The sequence below is a fragment of the Leuciscus leuciscus genome (genome assembly GCF_965113295.1).
Source record: "Leuciscus leuciscus genome assembly, chromosome: 2".
Lineage (NCBI taxonomy): Eukaryota > Metazoa > Chordata > Actinopteri > Cypriniformes > Leuciscidae > Leuciscus > Leuciscus leuciscus.
The window spans coordinates 57,806,248-57,821,362 of NC_138726.1; the positions used below are offsets into that span (position 1 = coordinate 57,806,248).

General features: G+C 40.5%; 2 protein-coding genes and 2 long non-coding RNA genes across 5 annotated transcripts in view; 3 read left to right on the forward strand and 1 right to left on the reverse strand.

Annotated features, from left to right (window-relative positions):
- LOC309493343 overlaps positions 1 to 15,115 on the forward strand; it is a 224,280-nt gene that overhangs the window by 99,452 nt on the left and 109,713 nt on the right. The window lies entirely within an intron of this gene.
- The window catches only part of LOC309493257 (C-type mannose receptor 2-like), a 97,024-nt gene that overhangs the window by 31,509 nt on the left and 50,400 nt on the right, over positions 1 to 15,115 (reverse strand). The window lies entirely within an intron of this gene.
- Positions 1 to 15,115, forward strand: part of LOC309493353 — a 59,296-nt gene that overhangs the window by 18,563 nt on the left and 25,618 nt on the right. The gene's annotated exons all lie outside the window — the stretch shown is intronic.
- LOC309493252 (C-type mannose receptor 2-like) lies at positions 1,936 to 14,929 on the forward strand (the record flags this gene model as incomplete). Of its 2 annotated transcripts, none has more annotated exons than XM_082162415.1 (4): positions 1,936 to 1,972; positions 2,065 to 2,427; positions 13,513 to 13,857; positions 14,022 to 14,929. In XM_082162415.1, 4 exons carry the CDS (start codon positions 1,936 to 1,938, stop codon positions 14,381 to 14,383), a joined length of 1,107 nt encoding a protein of 368 aa, XP_082018541.1. In that variant the 3' UTR covers positions 14,384 to 14,929. The 2 variants fall into 2 exon arrangements, with proteins under 2 accessions (XP_082018541.1, XP_082018540.1); XM_082162414.1 differs by having other exon boundaries at positions 13,504 to 13,857; positions 14,022 to 14,925.

Consider the following 15,115-nt stretch of genomic DNA (forward strand, 5'->3'; position numbering starts at 1 on the left):
TGCTTTGTAAGTGATCAGCAATATTTTAAAATGTATACGATGTTTAATAGGGAGCCAATGCAGTGTTGACAGAACTGGGCTAATATGGTCATACTTCCTGGTTCTGGTAAGAACTCGAGCTGCTGCGTTTTGGACCAGCTGTAGTTTGTTTATTAAGCGTGCAGGGCAACCACCCAGTAGAGCATTACAATAATCTAGCCTTGAGGTCATGAACGCATGAACTAATTGTTCCGCATTTGTCATTGAGAGCATATGAAGTAATTTAGATACATTTTTAAGATGGAAAAATGCGGTTTTACAGATACTAGACATGTGACTTTCAAATGAAAGATTGGTATCAAAGAGCACACCCAGGTTCCCAAACGTAGACGAAGACTTAACAGAGCAGCCATCAAGTGTTAGACAGTATTCTAGATTATTACGTGATTCAATAATTGATTATTATGTGATTCAATAAAAACAGAATCTCTGTTTTTTCAGAATTAAGTAGTAGGAAGTTAGTCATCCAGTTTTTTTATATCAGTTATGCATTCCGTTAATTTTGTGGATTGGTAGGTTTTGTCAGGGCGTGAAGAAATATAGAGCTGAGTATCATCAGCATAACAGAGACTACATCTCTCCTTGTAGTTTGGGCACTAGTAAGATTGCAGTGACGATTCACGTACTGTATGCCCCGTCACTGACATGATTTATCTTGTCTCTAGGCCAGCATCAGAAAGTTTTTGTACTGTTGTGCTTCGCAAGCAGTGGTTGGTGTAGATTTGGTGTAGTCTGTCCACTTTGGATGGAGATAAAAAGCCGGTGGATTGGCTGGCAGCAACGAGAGGTATTTCTCCAATGAGGCGACAGGACACAGATGATTCCCTGACTGCTCAACTCTTTCTTTGTTTCTTTCGCTGTGTGTTTTTTTTTGTTGAATGACGATGTTACATACTTATGACCGATAGATTTTCTGAAAGTCTGCCTCCATTAACACAGGATGGTGGGATGTTTTGTCACGTCCTTCTCGGCAAAGATTTTTCACCTCTCCAACGAAAACGTTCTTGCTAGTGATAAACTCGGGATCTTTCAACAGACACCAGGATCGGCTGATCGGTGGATCATTTATGCAATGGTTAAGCCCCGCACGTAGGCCGACATAACTGCTGAAACCATAGGGTTTCCCGTTTTTCATGGTGGCATAAAGCTGTCTGGTTTAGGTAAATTTTGGTTATTGTTTTAAAATCAATAGCCAGATCTTTCTCTGCACACCAATTCTGAACAGAGCAAACAGTCTGTTTAACGGTCCCAATTTCATTTCTTGACTTTTCCAGCTCTTCAGTTTCTCTCTCATTAATTTCAGAGAGTCTGCTTTGTTTTTTTATCTTCTTTCTCTGTCCTGTCCATCTATTTCCACCACTCGTCCACGCTTAGACCACCCATTAAGTCAAAATATACAACACAATCTGTCATTTTGAAACAATTTGGCGCACTAACACTGAATTGTTTTACAGAATCACAAATGGCAGTTGAGCAGTAATACTAATACAATGCAGTCACAGGTGTATATTTGTAGACTGATACTGACTGACCATATGTCAACATGCAAATAAGGGGAAAGAGTTGGAAAAACAAATATAGAGGAAGTAAAATATGAAATAGGGGTTTTTAGAGAAATAAACAAATGATGTGATGAGCTGAATGAGGGATGAGAGCAGATATAATAATCACATAGTTTAAATCTGCAGACAGAAACATCAGACTCAGGACAGAAACACACGACCTCTAAAGTAAGAACATGTTCATTCTTCAAATTCAATTACATTTTCAGATGTTAATTTTGTCTCAGTGATTATGTACAGTGAATTCATGCTGCTGCTAACCTTCATTTTTTTCTCCGAAATGAATCAGGGAATGTTTGATATCTGAGTTTTTCAATGTGTTTCTTCCTCAGAAATGGACCAAACTCTATATTTGATTCTTCTTCTCATTGGTGAGTGTGTTTGTTGTATTATTTATGGTTTATAGTTTCATTAGGTTTGACGCTGTTATGAAAAGCATTAAATCAAACGCTCTCTTTCACAGCTCTCTGCTCCGTATCTGAATGTGTTCAGCGTCAGTATCACTTTATAAACGTGTTGAAGAACTGGACTGAAGCTCAGAGATTCTGCAGAGAGAATTACACAGATCTGGCCACCGTTGACAACATGAACAACATGAACGAGCTGAAGAAGAGTGTGAATGATGGACGTGATCAGACTATCTGGATTGGGCTGCAGAAGACGAGTGTTGATAAATGGCAGTGGTCTTCAGGTGAACCTGCTCTCTATCTGAACTGGAGACCTGGACAACCTGAAGGCAGAGATGAGTGTGCTTTCATGAGAAATGGAGAATGGGAAGATGTGTCATGTAGGAACAGCCTGACTTTCATCTGCAGTTCATCTAACAGTAAGTGCAGCTCCATACAATCACAATAAACATTCATTTATAAAAAGATGCACAATATACTGTACAAAATTAATGCAATACTAAATGCTGATACTTTTTAAATGTGCTAATAAATATAGAGGAGACTGTGGATATTTGTCACAGTTTCAACTTCTGGATAGAAAATAAACCGATAATGAACATGTTGATTTTTTGTTGTTGATAACTCTGGGAATTTTTTATAATTTTTTTTCCAGCAAAAATCTATACTGTAAATTATAAATTCAAAATAAATTGTAATGAATTAATGAATGCATATAATGTTAAAATAAAATAGACATGCAATAACTTTACACATCTTGAACGAAATATATGAACAAAACTCTTGTACTGAGAACACATTTCAGTATGATATATGTATGAAAGTAAATATGATATAATAATTTTGTTTTGATGATTGAAATTCTCAGAAATTAACCTTTTTTTATGTTTAAAATGAATGAAACATTTCAGACATGAATTTGTGATCATTAGCTACAAAGTATGTGATAAACAATCTGAACGCCTTGAGCTGCTGATTTAGGATCTCAACACTAACCCGTAAAAACCTCATTCTTAGATGAACTGTAAGGAAACTCAAACTCACACATTGTCCATTGCAATTTTAAAAAAAAACACACACACAAAAAAAAAAAAAAAAAGATAAACAGTAACATTATTATTAATATTGGAACAATAATCATTTGAATAGCCTAAATTATAAGTCTACAATCCAACATTTTATTTTTACATTTTTTTTACTGACATTTCTATGGACTAGTTAACAAACATTAATATGCAGTGTAACATCTTTCTCTCAAAGATTCTCTCAATCAGCTCTTTGTGTCCGAATACAGTATTACTGATAAAATGATTCCTCAATATTTTGCACGGTTCTCAGTGTGCAGAACTCTCCCACTTTCCAAAAGCCTACAATAATAATTAAACTGGACTTCACTCTTTGACCACAATCCGTGTATCATTCGTTCAAGTCCGCGTGAACCGGAAGTTGCAAGCGACTTTTCTCCAGTGTTGTGTCGTATTTCCAAGTGAAACAGAATATTGAACAGAGGGCAGGGTTTTACTTTAGCGCTCCTCCTCTCCATCTCTGCTCATAGCAGACTAACGGTTTGAGGGGAGTGGTTAAGCGTTTTCTACCCAAGCCGTCAAAGGCCCTATCCCAAATGGCACACTTCATGTGGACTTTCGGTCTCGTGGACTTAAATTACACGTACTTGTCACAGGTCGGGGTGGGCCGAGCCAGACTGCACCCACCCCTGGAAACCGGGTACCACCTCGAGGAACGTGTCAAGGACCAGACAGACAAGGGAATAAAGGAATAACAGATTTCTTTATTAAGTTAAGAGCAATAATTTGAAAGATCCTAATTAAAATCTTCTTCTTGTCACCAGAGGGAATTCGATGGCCCCCTGGACCATAGAGGGGAGGACGATCGTGGCGGCCCTGCAACTCGTTGGAGAGAGGATCAGAGGGAAACTCACACCGTCTAGGTAGGTCACTGGGTAAGTACTCTTTACAGGACTCAAGAGGAAGTCGTGGTTATACGGACCCCATTCGGACTGAACCAGGTAAGTACTCATGGAGCGGTTGCCTCTGCCTCAGCTATTTCCTTTTCCTTCTCAACAGGAGCAGCGGCTTGCAACGTAGGCATGGAGGGCTTCTCTCTTTCTGAACAGGGCAGAGGCCTTCAATAGGGCATGTGGAGACCACCAGGCGGGGAGGACACTTTGAGCGAGACACTCCCCTTCGGCTGTGTGCTGCAACAATACAACAGGGTTCAACGGTATACAAGCACTCGACAGTGATACCTTCTCTCTTTCTGAACAGGGCCGAGGCCTTCAATAGGGCATGTGGAGACCACCAGGCGGAGAGGACACTTTGAGCGAGGCACTCCACTTCGGCCGTGCGCTGTAACCAGGTAGCAGGATTTAACTATTCAACAGCATATGAAACATTCAGTTGAAATACCTTCTCTCTTTCTGAACAAGGCGGAGGCCTTCAATGGGGCATGTGGGGACCACCAGACGGAAGAACACTTTGAGCGAAACGCTCCTCTTCGACTGTGTACTGCAACAATACAACAGGGTTCAACGGTATACAAGCACTCGACAGTGATACCTTCTCTCTTTCTGAACAGGGCAGAGGCCTTCAATAGGGCATGTGGAGACCACCAGGCGGGGAGGACACTTTGAGCGAGGCACTCCGCTTCAGCTGTACACTGTAACAATGTAGCAGGATTTAACAGTTCAACAGTAGATGAAACATTCAGCTGCAATACCTCCTCTCGTTCTGAACAGGACAGCGGCTTTCGATAGGAGCGTGTGGAGACCACCAGACAGAGAGGATGCTTTAAGCGAGACGCTCCGCTTCAGCTGTACACTGTAACAATGTAGCAGGATTTAACAGTTCAACAGTAGATGAAACATTCAGCTGCAATACCTCCTCTCGTTCTGAACAGGACAGCGGCTTTCGATAGGAGCGTGTGGAGACCACCAGACAGAGAGGATGCTTTAAGCGAGACGCTCCGCTTCAGCTGTACACTGTAACAATGTAGCAGGATTTAACAGTTCAACAGTAGATGAAACATTCAGCTGCAATACCTCCTCTCGTTCTGAACAGGACAGCGGCTTTCGATAGGAGCGTGTGGAGACCACCAGACAGAGAGGATGCTTTAAGCGAGACGCTCCGCTTCAGCTGTACACTGTAACAATGTAACAGGGTTCAACAGTTCCACAGTAGATGAAACATTCAACATTAACAGAGCCGGGCTGTCTCAAAATGGTAAGTTGAGCACTCGATACATCAAAACCTCCCTTGGAGACAGCGGGTGAAAGACTGTAAGGAGAGAGTGCACAGCAGACTACTATTACTTCTCCACACGATAAACTTCACTCCATAACACAAACCGTGTGAATCGTCACTTCAGGCACTGCATTCCACTCGCACACCGTGCATTCGGGCCAGCACTCACCCACCGGTCTTTCTCCCACCAGATCAACTCTCGTCTCTCGCAAGGGCTCAACTTCTCTCCAGAGACAGCAGAAGCCGGGTGCAGCGATCGTCACATTCAGCGAGGAGCGGACAAAAGTTGGAGACAGATCAACAATCCACTCGGTGTACTAATTCACTCGTGCCGCACACTTTCCAAACTCTCAACACCACTTCAGTGTCAGTGCATATAAACAACGGATCCAATACTCATCACTTTGCGTCTTTCCCACTGCTGACGATATTCCTTGGGTTTTCGCTGACAAATACTTCACTCTCTTCTCTCTACTTCTCAACTTCGATCTTCGCCCGCTTCATAGCCCAGCCTCAATAAAAGAACAACCCGTCGACAAAAACACAGTATCTCACGGGAGGAGAACCCCCAGGCGGGGAGGAGAACCACACCGACAGTCTGCTTCCTCTCTGTTTTAAAGCCCCATCAAGACGCGTGTCCCTCTCAGAATCAGAATCAGAATCAGAAAGAGCTTTATTGCCAAGTGTGCTTGCACCCACAAGGAATTTTTCTTGGTACTGAAGCTTCCAGTGCACATATACAAATACAAATACAACAAGAAACATAGTAATACAAATTCTAAGAATAAAATATATAAAAAAATAAAATAAAATAAAATAGTATAAAAAGTAAAAAAAAGGGGTCACAGTTGGGTTTAGTCTGAATAAACATTTACAGATTATGAACATATTTACAGTATTTTGAGAAGTATGAATAATATAAATATAAATATCACCTGAGTTAGAGAATATTACACTAGACAGTGGGAGTCTAGTGCATGTTACAGATTATGAACATATTTACAGTATTTTGAGTAGTATGAATAATATAAATATAAATATCACCTGAGTTAAGAGAATATTGCACTAGACAGTGGGAGTATTGCACTTGCAGGCATATGCCTTGGGGGGCATGTTAAGTGTTCAGAAGGGAAATGGCCTGTGGAAAGAAACTCTTCCTGTGCCTGGATGTTCTTGTGGCCAGTGATCTGTGTCGCCGTCCTGACGGTAACAGTTCAAACAGGGGGTGTCCAGGGTGAGTGGAGTCTGTGATGATTTTACCTGCTCTCTTCCTCACTCTGGAAGAGTACAGGTCCTGGAGGGTTGGCAGGGGGGCACCAATAATCCTCTCTGCTGTCCGGACTGTCCGTTGTAGTCTCCTGATGTCCGATTTGGTAGCTGAACCAAACCAGACAGTGATGGAAGTGCTTAAAACAGACTCAATGACGGCTGAGTAGAACTGGATCAGCAGCTCCTGTGGCAGATTGAACTTCTTCAGCTGGCGAAGGAAGTACAGTCTCTGCTGGGCCTTTTTCACAATGGAGTCAATGTGATTTGCCCACTTCAGGTCCTGAGAGATGGTAGAGCCCAGGAACCTGAATGACTCCACTGCTTCCACAGTGCTGTTCATGATGGTGAGAGGGGGGAGTGCTGGGGATTTTCTCCTGAAATCCACAATCATCTCCACTGTTTTGAGCGTGTTCAGCTCAAGGTTGTTATAGCTGCACCAGACAGCCAGCTGTTCAACCCCCAGTCTGTAAGCAGACTCGTCACCATTTTGGATGAGACCGATGACGGTGGTGTCGTCTGCAAATTTCAGGAGCTTGACAGAGGGGTCTTTAGAAGTGCAGTCATTAGTGTACAGGGAGAAGAGCAGTGGGGAGAGAACGCACCCTTGGGGGGCGCCAGTGCTGATGGTGAGGGTCCTGGATGTGAGCTTCCCCAGTCTCACTCGCTGCTGCCGGTCTGTCAGGAAGCTGGAGATCCACTGACAGATTGAGGATGGCATGGAGAGCTGAGTCAGTTTGGCTGTGAGAAGATCAGGGATGATGGTATTGAAGGCCGAACTGAAGTCCACAAATAAGATCCGTGCATAAGTCCCAGGTCTGTCAAGATGTTGCAGGATATAGTGCAGTCCCATGTTGACTGCATCATCCACAGACCTGTTTGCTCTGTAAGCAAACTGAAAGGGATCCAGAAGGGGTCCAGTGATGTCCTTCAGATAGGCCAACACCAGTCTTTCAAACGACTTCATGACCACAGACGTGAGAGCGACAGGTCTGTAGTCATTAAGTCCAGTGATTTTAGGTTTTTTGGGAACCGGAATGATAGTGGAGCGTTTGAAGCAGCAGGGAACTTCACACTGCTCCAATGATCTGTTGAAGATCTGCGTGAAGACTGGGGCCAGTTGGTCAGCGCAGGCTTTTAGACAAGCAGATGAGATGCCGTCTGGGCCTGAAGCTTTCCTAGTCTTCTGTTTTTTGAAGACTCGGCTCACGTCCTCCACACAGACCTTAAGCTCAGGTTGGATGGCAGAAGGGGGGAGGAGAGGGGTTGCAGGAGGTGATGGTGGATGTGTGAAGTGCACATCAGAGCGCGTGTGAGGTGTGAGTCTGGGCTTCTCAAACCTGCAATAGAATGCATTGAGAGTGTCAGCCAGTTGTTGATTCTCCACAGATCGGGGGGATGGTGATTAGTAGCTCTCACAGCACTCCCTGTAATTAATCCACACCTGCTGTCAATCGGGTGATTGGCCTTGCTGCCATGGCAACAGATTTGCATTGCATAGAGACGAGTGTTCACTAGAGAACTCTGGATAACACTGCATTCGCAAGGAACTTAGTCCCATTCTGATTTTTGTCACACCGTGACATACTCGCTGAGTCTACGAGTCCGTAGGCCGTCCCATTCAGCAGTTTAACGCTCTGAAGTGTGCTCAGCAGCGCCCCATTTGTACCCTTGAAGCAGTCTTCCACGAAGCCCGCATAGATGCAGGCTCCACGCACTTTAACTACCCAGGAATCCTTGCGAAAGGCCAATCAGACAACGGATGGGAGGATATTTCGCTCATGGACAATTGTTGACATGGCTGAGAAGAAAATATTACAGTTTTTATGACCTAGATGTACATTTTACCAGTTGTTACCTCCAGTTTTTACAAACATTATGGTCATCGAGCAGTGGTTGATGTCTCAAACATAATAATAGCGCGTTGAATAATACGATCGCATTATGATTCATTAAATAAATAGAACCGAATGTCAGGGCTTTACTGAGTCATATGTAAACATAGTATGAATATTGAAACCTGTAAATTCATCTGAAACTCATGCACATTTTCATTATGTTTTAAAATTGTAATCTTAGTTCAAATGGAACATTATGTATTATTATGTACAACTGTATACATAATTTAAATAAGCATGATATATCTATTGTCTAATGCCCAGGTGGCATGCATAATATCAAAATATAGAACTGTAAAATTAGGCTGTGTAGTGGACATGGAGATGAGACGTCGGAGCGCAAAAATGTGATTTCTCCTGTCCAACAACAACCAGACCGTTATTTCCGGCGTGGTGATCGAGTCTGTCCCAAAAATACCTCTCAATGCGCCCTCGTGGACTCGCGCCAAGGGCCCTATAGGTCTGCACTACATGACGTCACCAAAGTGTGGACTCTGTATATTAACTTGCATGGATTAATTGCATCAGTGAAGAACTAATACTATAATAATAGCAATAGAATATGAAATATCAATTACAGAATATAGACAATAAAAAATAATAAGTTAAATAGTTACTATGAATAGTACAATAATTTAACAGCATAACTATAATAGATTGATAATCGTAAGTGGTATATTATTATAATAACAATAATAAATAATGTAAATTTATATATTTTAAAATATTCTTACATACGGTAGGCTATATAAAATAAAATGACGCAACCCTGTCTCTTTTTGTTAAATTTCAGTTTTTAAAAGGTATAAGAATCTATACAAGTGAAGAAATAAAGTAAACGATTCAGTCAAACATACAGCAGGCTACAACGTTAAAGTTAAATAGCCTAAATATATAAAGTTATGAAACTTCACTTTGCCCTCAGCCAAAACGATTTGCCAAGGAACAAATGATAGATTAATGAGACAAAGATCGCCCGTTAGATATACACAAGACGAATTATTCTCATGTTTAACCACTAGACTAAAGACATCAGATCCAGTGGCGACCGTCAGAAGCACTAGCCGAGGTAAGGCTGCTCTCGGCGGGGTACATGAGCGCTGAGCGCCCGGTGATCGCTGGATCTCACAACTCCGAAACCGTCAGATAACATTTTTAAATAGGCGCTATCTTTATAAATAAACCACAGATTTGAGCTTTAAACAACTACATTGTCGACTGAAAAACTCTTAAAACTACATTTCGTGACACAATAACAGTAGTATTTTTAAATTTCGCGGCCTTTCTCCTCTGAAAATAAAAATAGTAAATGAAATACAACCTTGTGAAAGGTAATTCCCTGAGACCTGTTTTCAATTGTGTGGCGATTTGTAAAGCCCCAATCAGCACACGAAATAGCCATTTTTCTCAATTCTCGTTATGAGAGGTATGGGAAAGTTGCCCTCCGCAGTATGGCGGCGCCGTTGACGTACGATCCAGCGGCCAATAGGGCGTCTATGTATTTATTATGTCTATGATCGGGACTACCGGGAGATTCCCGGTGGGCCGACGTGCTTTTTTGGCCTTTTTTTTTTTGTCTTAACGGCCCATAAAACTCGTTCATCGGCGGCCCATTCGTTTTGTTTTGCTTAATTGGCAGCGCATGGGTTAGTGCCGGTGTAATGCATTGGTCAAAAAAAGTCAGCGTTAGTTTTTTTCTGACACCCCATGAAACCATGAAACACGTAGATCAGCGGCCCATTGGTTCTTTTCTTGATTGACACTGGGCTAGCCCAATCACACCTTTAATGTGAAGTATAGAAATATACTCTTTCAAGTATAGAAATTAGTACAAAACTAATTATGAAAGTTTCCTTTATTTTTCAGTGCATTTGTTTTACAATATATGGCTATTACTATCATGGGATTAATATTATAACTATTATTATTATGTAGTGTAATGTAGACTGACACTGTAACTAAAAGAGGTTTGAATTTTTCTTTGTTTCTTTGAGCTTTGAATTTTTAACTCTCAAAGTGCACCATTGATGACTGCCAAATTGTTGCTGCATACCCCTCTGACACTGGGTAGTTGCGTCCCTGTCTATAGCCCTTGCGTTGAATACTTTTACATATATATATATATATATATATATACAGTATATGCTTCCCAGCGGGCACCTTGATGTCAAAATGACGTCACGAAATAGGTCAAAAATGAAAGTCATATTGACGTCAAAGTGTCGATGTCAATTTGATGTCAGGATTTTGACCTCTTCTGATGTCATTTTGCCAAACAAAAAGGTGAAATGCATTGCCGTACACTTATTACAGCTTCACTTAAAACTAACCAGATTTACTTTATTTAATTTTCGGTTTAAAGAAATTATATTTTGTATTTTAAAGTCACCATGATGGTGGTTAGCGTTTGCTTTAGTTGTGCTCTTGGCCCTTGATTCTTCAATATAAACTTTTCTCTGGCTGCTATAATTGTGTGTTTATAAAGCACATTTGTTGTAGCTAAAAACGTCATGAGAAAATGAGGTCAGGTGATGTTGGCTGTTTATTGAGGACGACAATGATATCATCATGTAATTGCCTGAATCCCTGATCTTATTCAGAGTCTAATGTTTTGATTATATGATTTGTGGTTTTAATGTTGTTTTATAATAGAAGCCATTTAAATTTACAGCATGAGAGCAATGCTTTAAAATACAAAATATGTTTTCTTTAAACCGGAAATTAAATAAAGTAAATCTGGTTAGTTTTAAGTGAAGCTGTAATAAGTGTACGGCCATGCATTTCACCTTTTTGTTTGGCAAAATGACATCAGCAGAGGTCAAAATCTTGACATCAAATTGACATCGACACTTTGACGTCAATATGACTTTCATTTTTGACCTATTTCGTGACATCATTTTGACATCAATGTTGATGTCATATTGATGTTAAATTGACGTCAAGGTGCCCGCTGGGTTATAGTCGCGGAACGAGTATAGTTAATCCGGGCGTGTACGCATGTGTATACTTTCATTATGGTGTTGTTCATGATGGCGTTTCATTATGGTGGTCCGATGCGACCTCCATAATGAAACGCCCCAAAATTCAAAGCACCTTCTCTTAAGTGTTGAGCATCCCCATAGCACCTGCAACAGAAAATCTCTGGAGCCGCCACTGTTCTGAGGTAGAAAAATGAATAAACAGTTGGAATATTTGATTTCTACACGTGGACGGGAATGAAACGCCCCTTTCCTCTGATTTGTCAGCCGAAGATCAAACTGTCCCGTCATCAGTTCTTCCTCAGTTCTGCACTGCAGAATAAGAGTCCTCCGTTGTGCGGATTCTTAACGCGTTTATTGCAACTTCATTTCATCTTTTTTTCATTAAACATCCAGACTAACGAATGGCTCAACACAACCCGTACAGGGAAAGAGCCTAGACAGGGCTTTCTTCTGTGTAGATATAAATTCACCTATGCTTTGCATCAGCTGGGTTTGCAGGGTAAATGACGGCTGTTAGCCTACCATGGTCGCCCTCGCCCAGTAATTAAAAAAAATAAAAATAAATGAAGATATAAATCAATATAATTAGCTGTAAATTAAATATTTTTAACGCTAATACAAAAAGAAAATAATGCATTGACTATAATAGGACTATATATATATATATATAATTAACGTTAACGCATGAATTGTCATTCAGACTGACTATCTAACAACCGGAGAACAGAGAACAACAGAGATATTAAAATATATACTCTTCTGAGTTTTATGATGTAGGCCTTGTATTTATAAAAAAAAAAAAATGTTTTATTAATTTATATCTCAAAATGTGTGCAGCGCACCGGATCATATGGAGAGGGAAAGAAACGCATTTTATTATTAGCCTATTCAGAAATAGTGTAAAAGACCGGTATTCAGACCGGTAAATAAACTACAACATTAACATTATAAACACTATTAATAACATATAGGTATGTGTATTTTACTTCCCCTTACTGTAGCCTATGTCAAATCCTTAAATGAATGGTATTCAGAAAACAACAAGAATGAAAAATAAGTAGCCACGTATAATAAAAATATACATAGTAGCCTATAAAAATAGCCTATAGTGCCCTTTATTATAAACAACATTTAGCCTATTTTAAACGGCAACCCTAAACAAATTTGGGTACTGTACTGATGTTGGTTTTGCGCATCTCTCATTCGGTCCAAAATTTTCATATTTGCAATGTAACATTTGGATTCTAACTAGTAATGTAAAGAAGGCTTTATACTTCAGTCGAGTCCCAATATACATGTATAGGCTAAATCAGCATCTTCACAGCAAGGGAAATTAATTTGGAATAACAGCAAGTGACTGACGGCACAGCCTTTATATTGTACAACAGACCAATTCAATTAAGCAGAATAACTTTGTATATGTTTGGTTGACTGTGTTTTATTTGAATAATGAACAGCCTGCGATGTCAAGTTAGCAATGCCACTTTTGCTCTCTTTCTTTTTTATTTGGAAAGTTTGATGCAGTCAATCAGTCAGGTGAAAAACATTTAAACACAAATACAAACACCACTTTAAGAGCACAAATAGATGCAGTCAAATACAAAACAGGATTTTACACACACCAGTACAAATGGCTGTTTCCTCAAAATGTGCCCTATTTAAGGGTATATGGCGATTTCGTACACAGCCTATGTCTACCCTGCTAATGAGCAGATCAACTCCTCCTGGTGCAGTCTGGCTGGGCCAGCAGTTTGTCACAACAGTTATCAGCAAAATCAGTCTATGAATGACACATGTTTCTGATAGGGATGGAGAAAAGAAGCCTCATGAAGCACTGAGAATTTCCCCTGATTGTTCCGGGAAAAGATTGGAAGCATCAAGAGTGTCGAAAACAGCGCCATCTTTTGACAAGTCAAATTTATAGCAGCCATAAACCCGAGTGCGCAGCGCTGTTGTTTTATCTATTAAGCACAAATAAAAGCCTGACTACGCTAAATGTTCAGTTTTCTGATAATATGAATCACATATTAAAGTGTGGCAATACATTAAATGTAACAATTATATTAATCTGTTATTTGTTTTTCTTAAAGTGAACACAGGACTCGTCTTTGTCAATCAGATGAAGAACTGGAGAGACGCTCAGAGTTACTGCAGACAGAATCACACTGATCTGGTCAGTGTGAGGAACCAGAATGAGAATCAACAGGTTAAGGATTTCATTAGTGGTCTTCAGTTATCTGGATCATGGATCTGGATCGGTCTGTTCAGAGTCAAAGACTCATGGCAGTGGTCAGATCAGAGTGACTCCTCATTCAGATACTGGAAGTCTGGTGAACCTAATAATGCTGGAGGAAATGAAAACTGTGCAGTGGTTAACCAGACTGCTCTGACACAATGGTTTGACATCTCTTGCAACAACCAATATCCTTTTGTGTGTCATGAAGGTGAGCAGATCCTCACAAACACACAAAATCCATCCATCACCTCCAGATATCTTAAAGTTCACGCTACATGTCTGACATGACAGATTCCTCCACAGTGTTTGTTCTGCATGTTGTTTTTGATCAGTCTCTCTCTAGTTTTTGCTTGTGGTTTGTTTTGTGTCCAGATAAACTGATTCTGATCAAAGAGAATCTGACGTGGCCTGAAGCTCTGAGACACTGCAGACAGAATTATACGGATCTGGTCTCGGTTCATTCAGAAGAGATGCAGCGTCGTGTGATGAATGTGGTTAAACGTGCGTCTACTGAGGCGGTGTGGTTGGGTTTACACAACTACTGCCAAATGAACATGTGGCTCTGGTTGAGTGGAGAGATCGTGTGCTATCAGAACTGGGCTCCAGGGAACGGAACGACACCGGAAAACTGCAGCCTTACGAAGAGAAAAGGAGCAGTTCAGTCTGGAGGAGATCAGCGCTGGATCAGCCTTCCTGAGACTCACAAACTCAACTTCATCTGCAGCAGATCTTAGGAGTGAGAAGACGTCAATGTTTGTGTGTTTACTTACATTCACTGTTTTCATTCTTTATTATTTTTCTTATTTACTTTCATATGTTTAATTCGTTTTTTAGTCATTTCTGAGTGAATCTACTAACTGTTTTAAAAGTCTCTGTTTTATTTCTCTGTTAATTGTCATGATATAATGTGACTTTATCAAAGTTTTCTAACACCAATGATTATTCTTTACATGCCTAAAATACTAACACATATACAGTATGGGCCCTATCTTGCACCCAGCACAATTTACTTTGTACACCGACGTATGTATCATTCCTATTTTGCACCCGCGCAAAGCAGACTTTTAAAAATACACTTTCAGGAAATACACTTGCGCTCCCTGGGCGGTTCAGCGCAAAGAGGAGGCGTGTTCCGGCGCAAACGTTCCCTCATGCTATTTTGCAGGTTTAGAAAACAATTCCGCCACTGACCAGGAAAAACCTAGTCTAAAGTCAGTGGCGTTGCGCATGTTATTCAAATGCTATTTTAAGGGCGCATGCTTGGCCATAATCAATGTAGCGTGTGCACAACGCACACACACTCTGCTTATCTGAGCACAGAAGCAGCAGTTTCCATTTTTGTAAATCATACATTATTACGATAGATAGATAGATAGATAGATAGATAGATAGATAGATAGATAGATAGATAGATAGATAGATAGATAGATAGATAGATAGATAGATAGACAGTTTATTATAAAAGC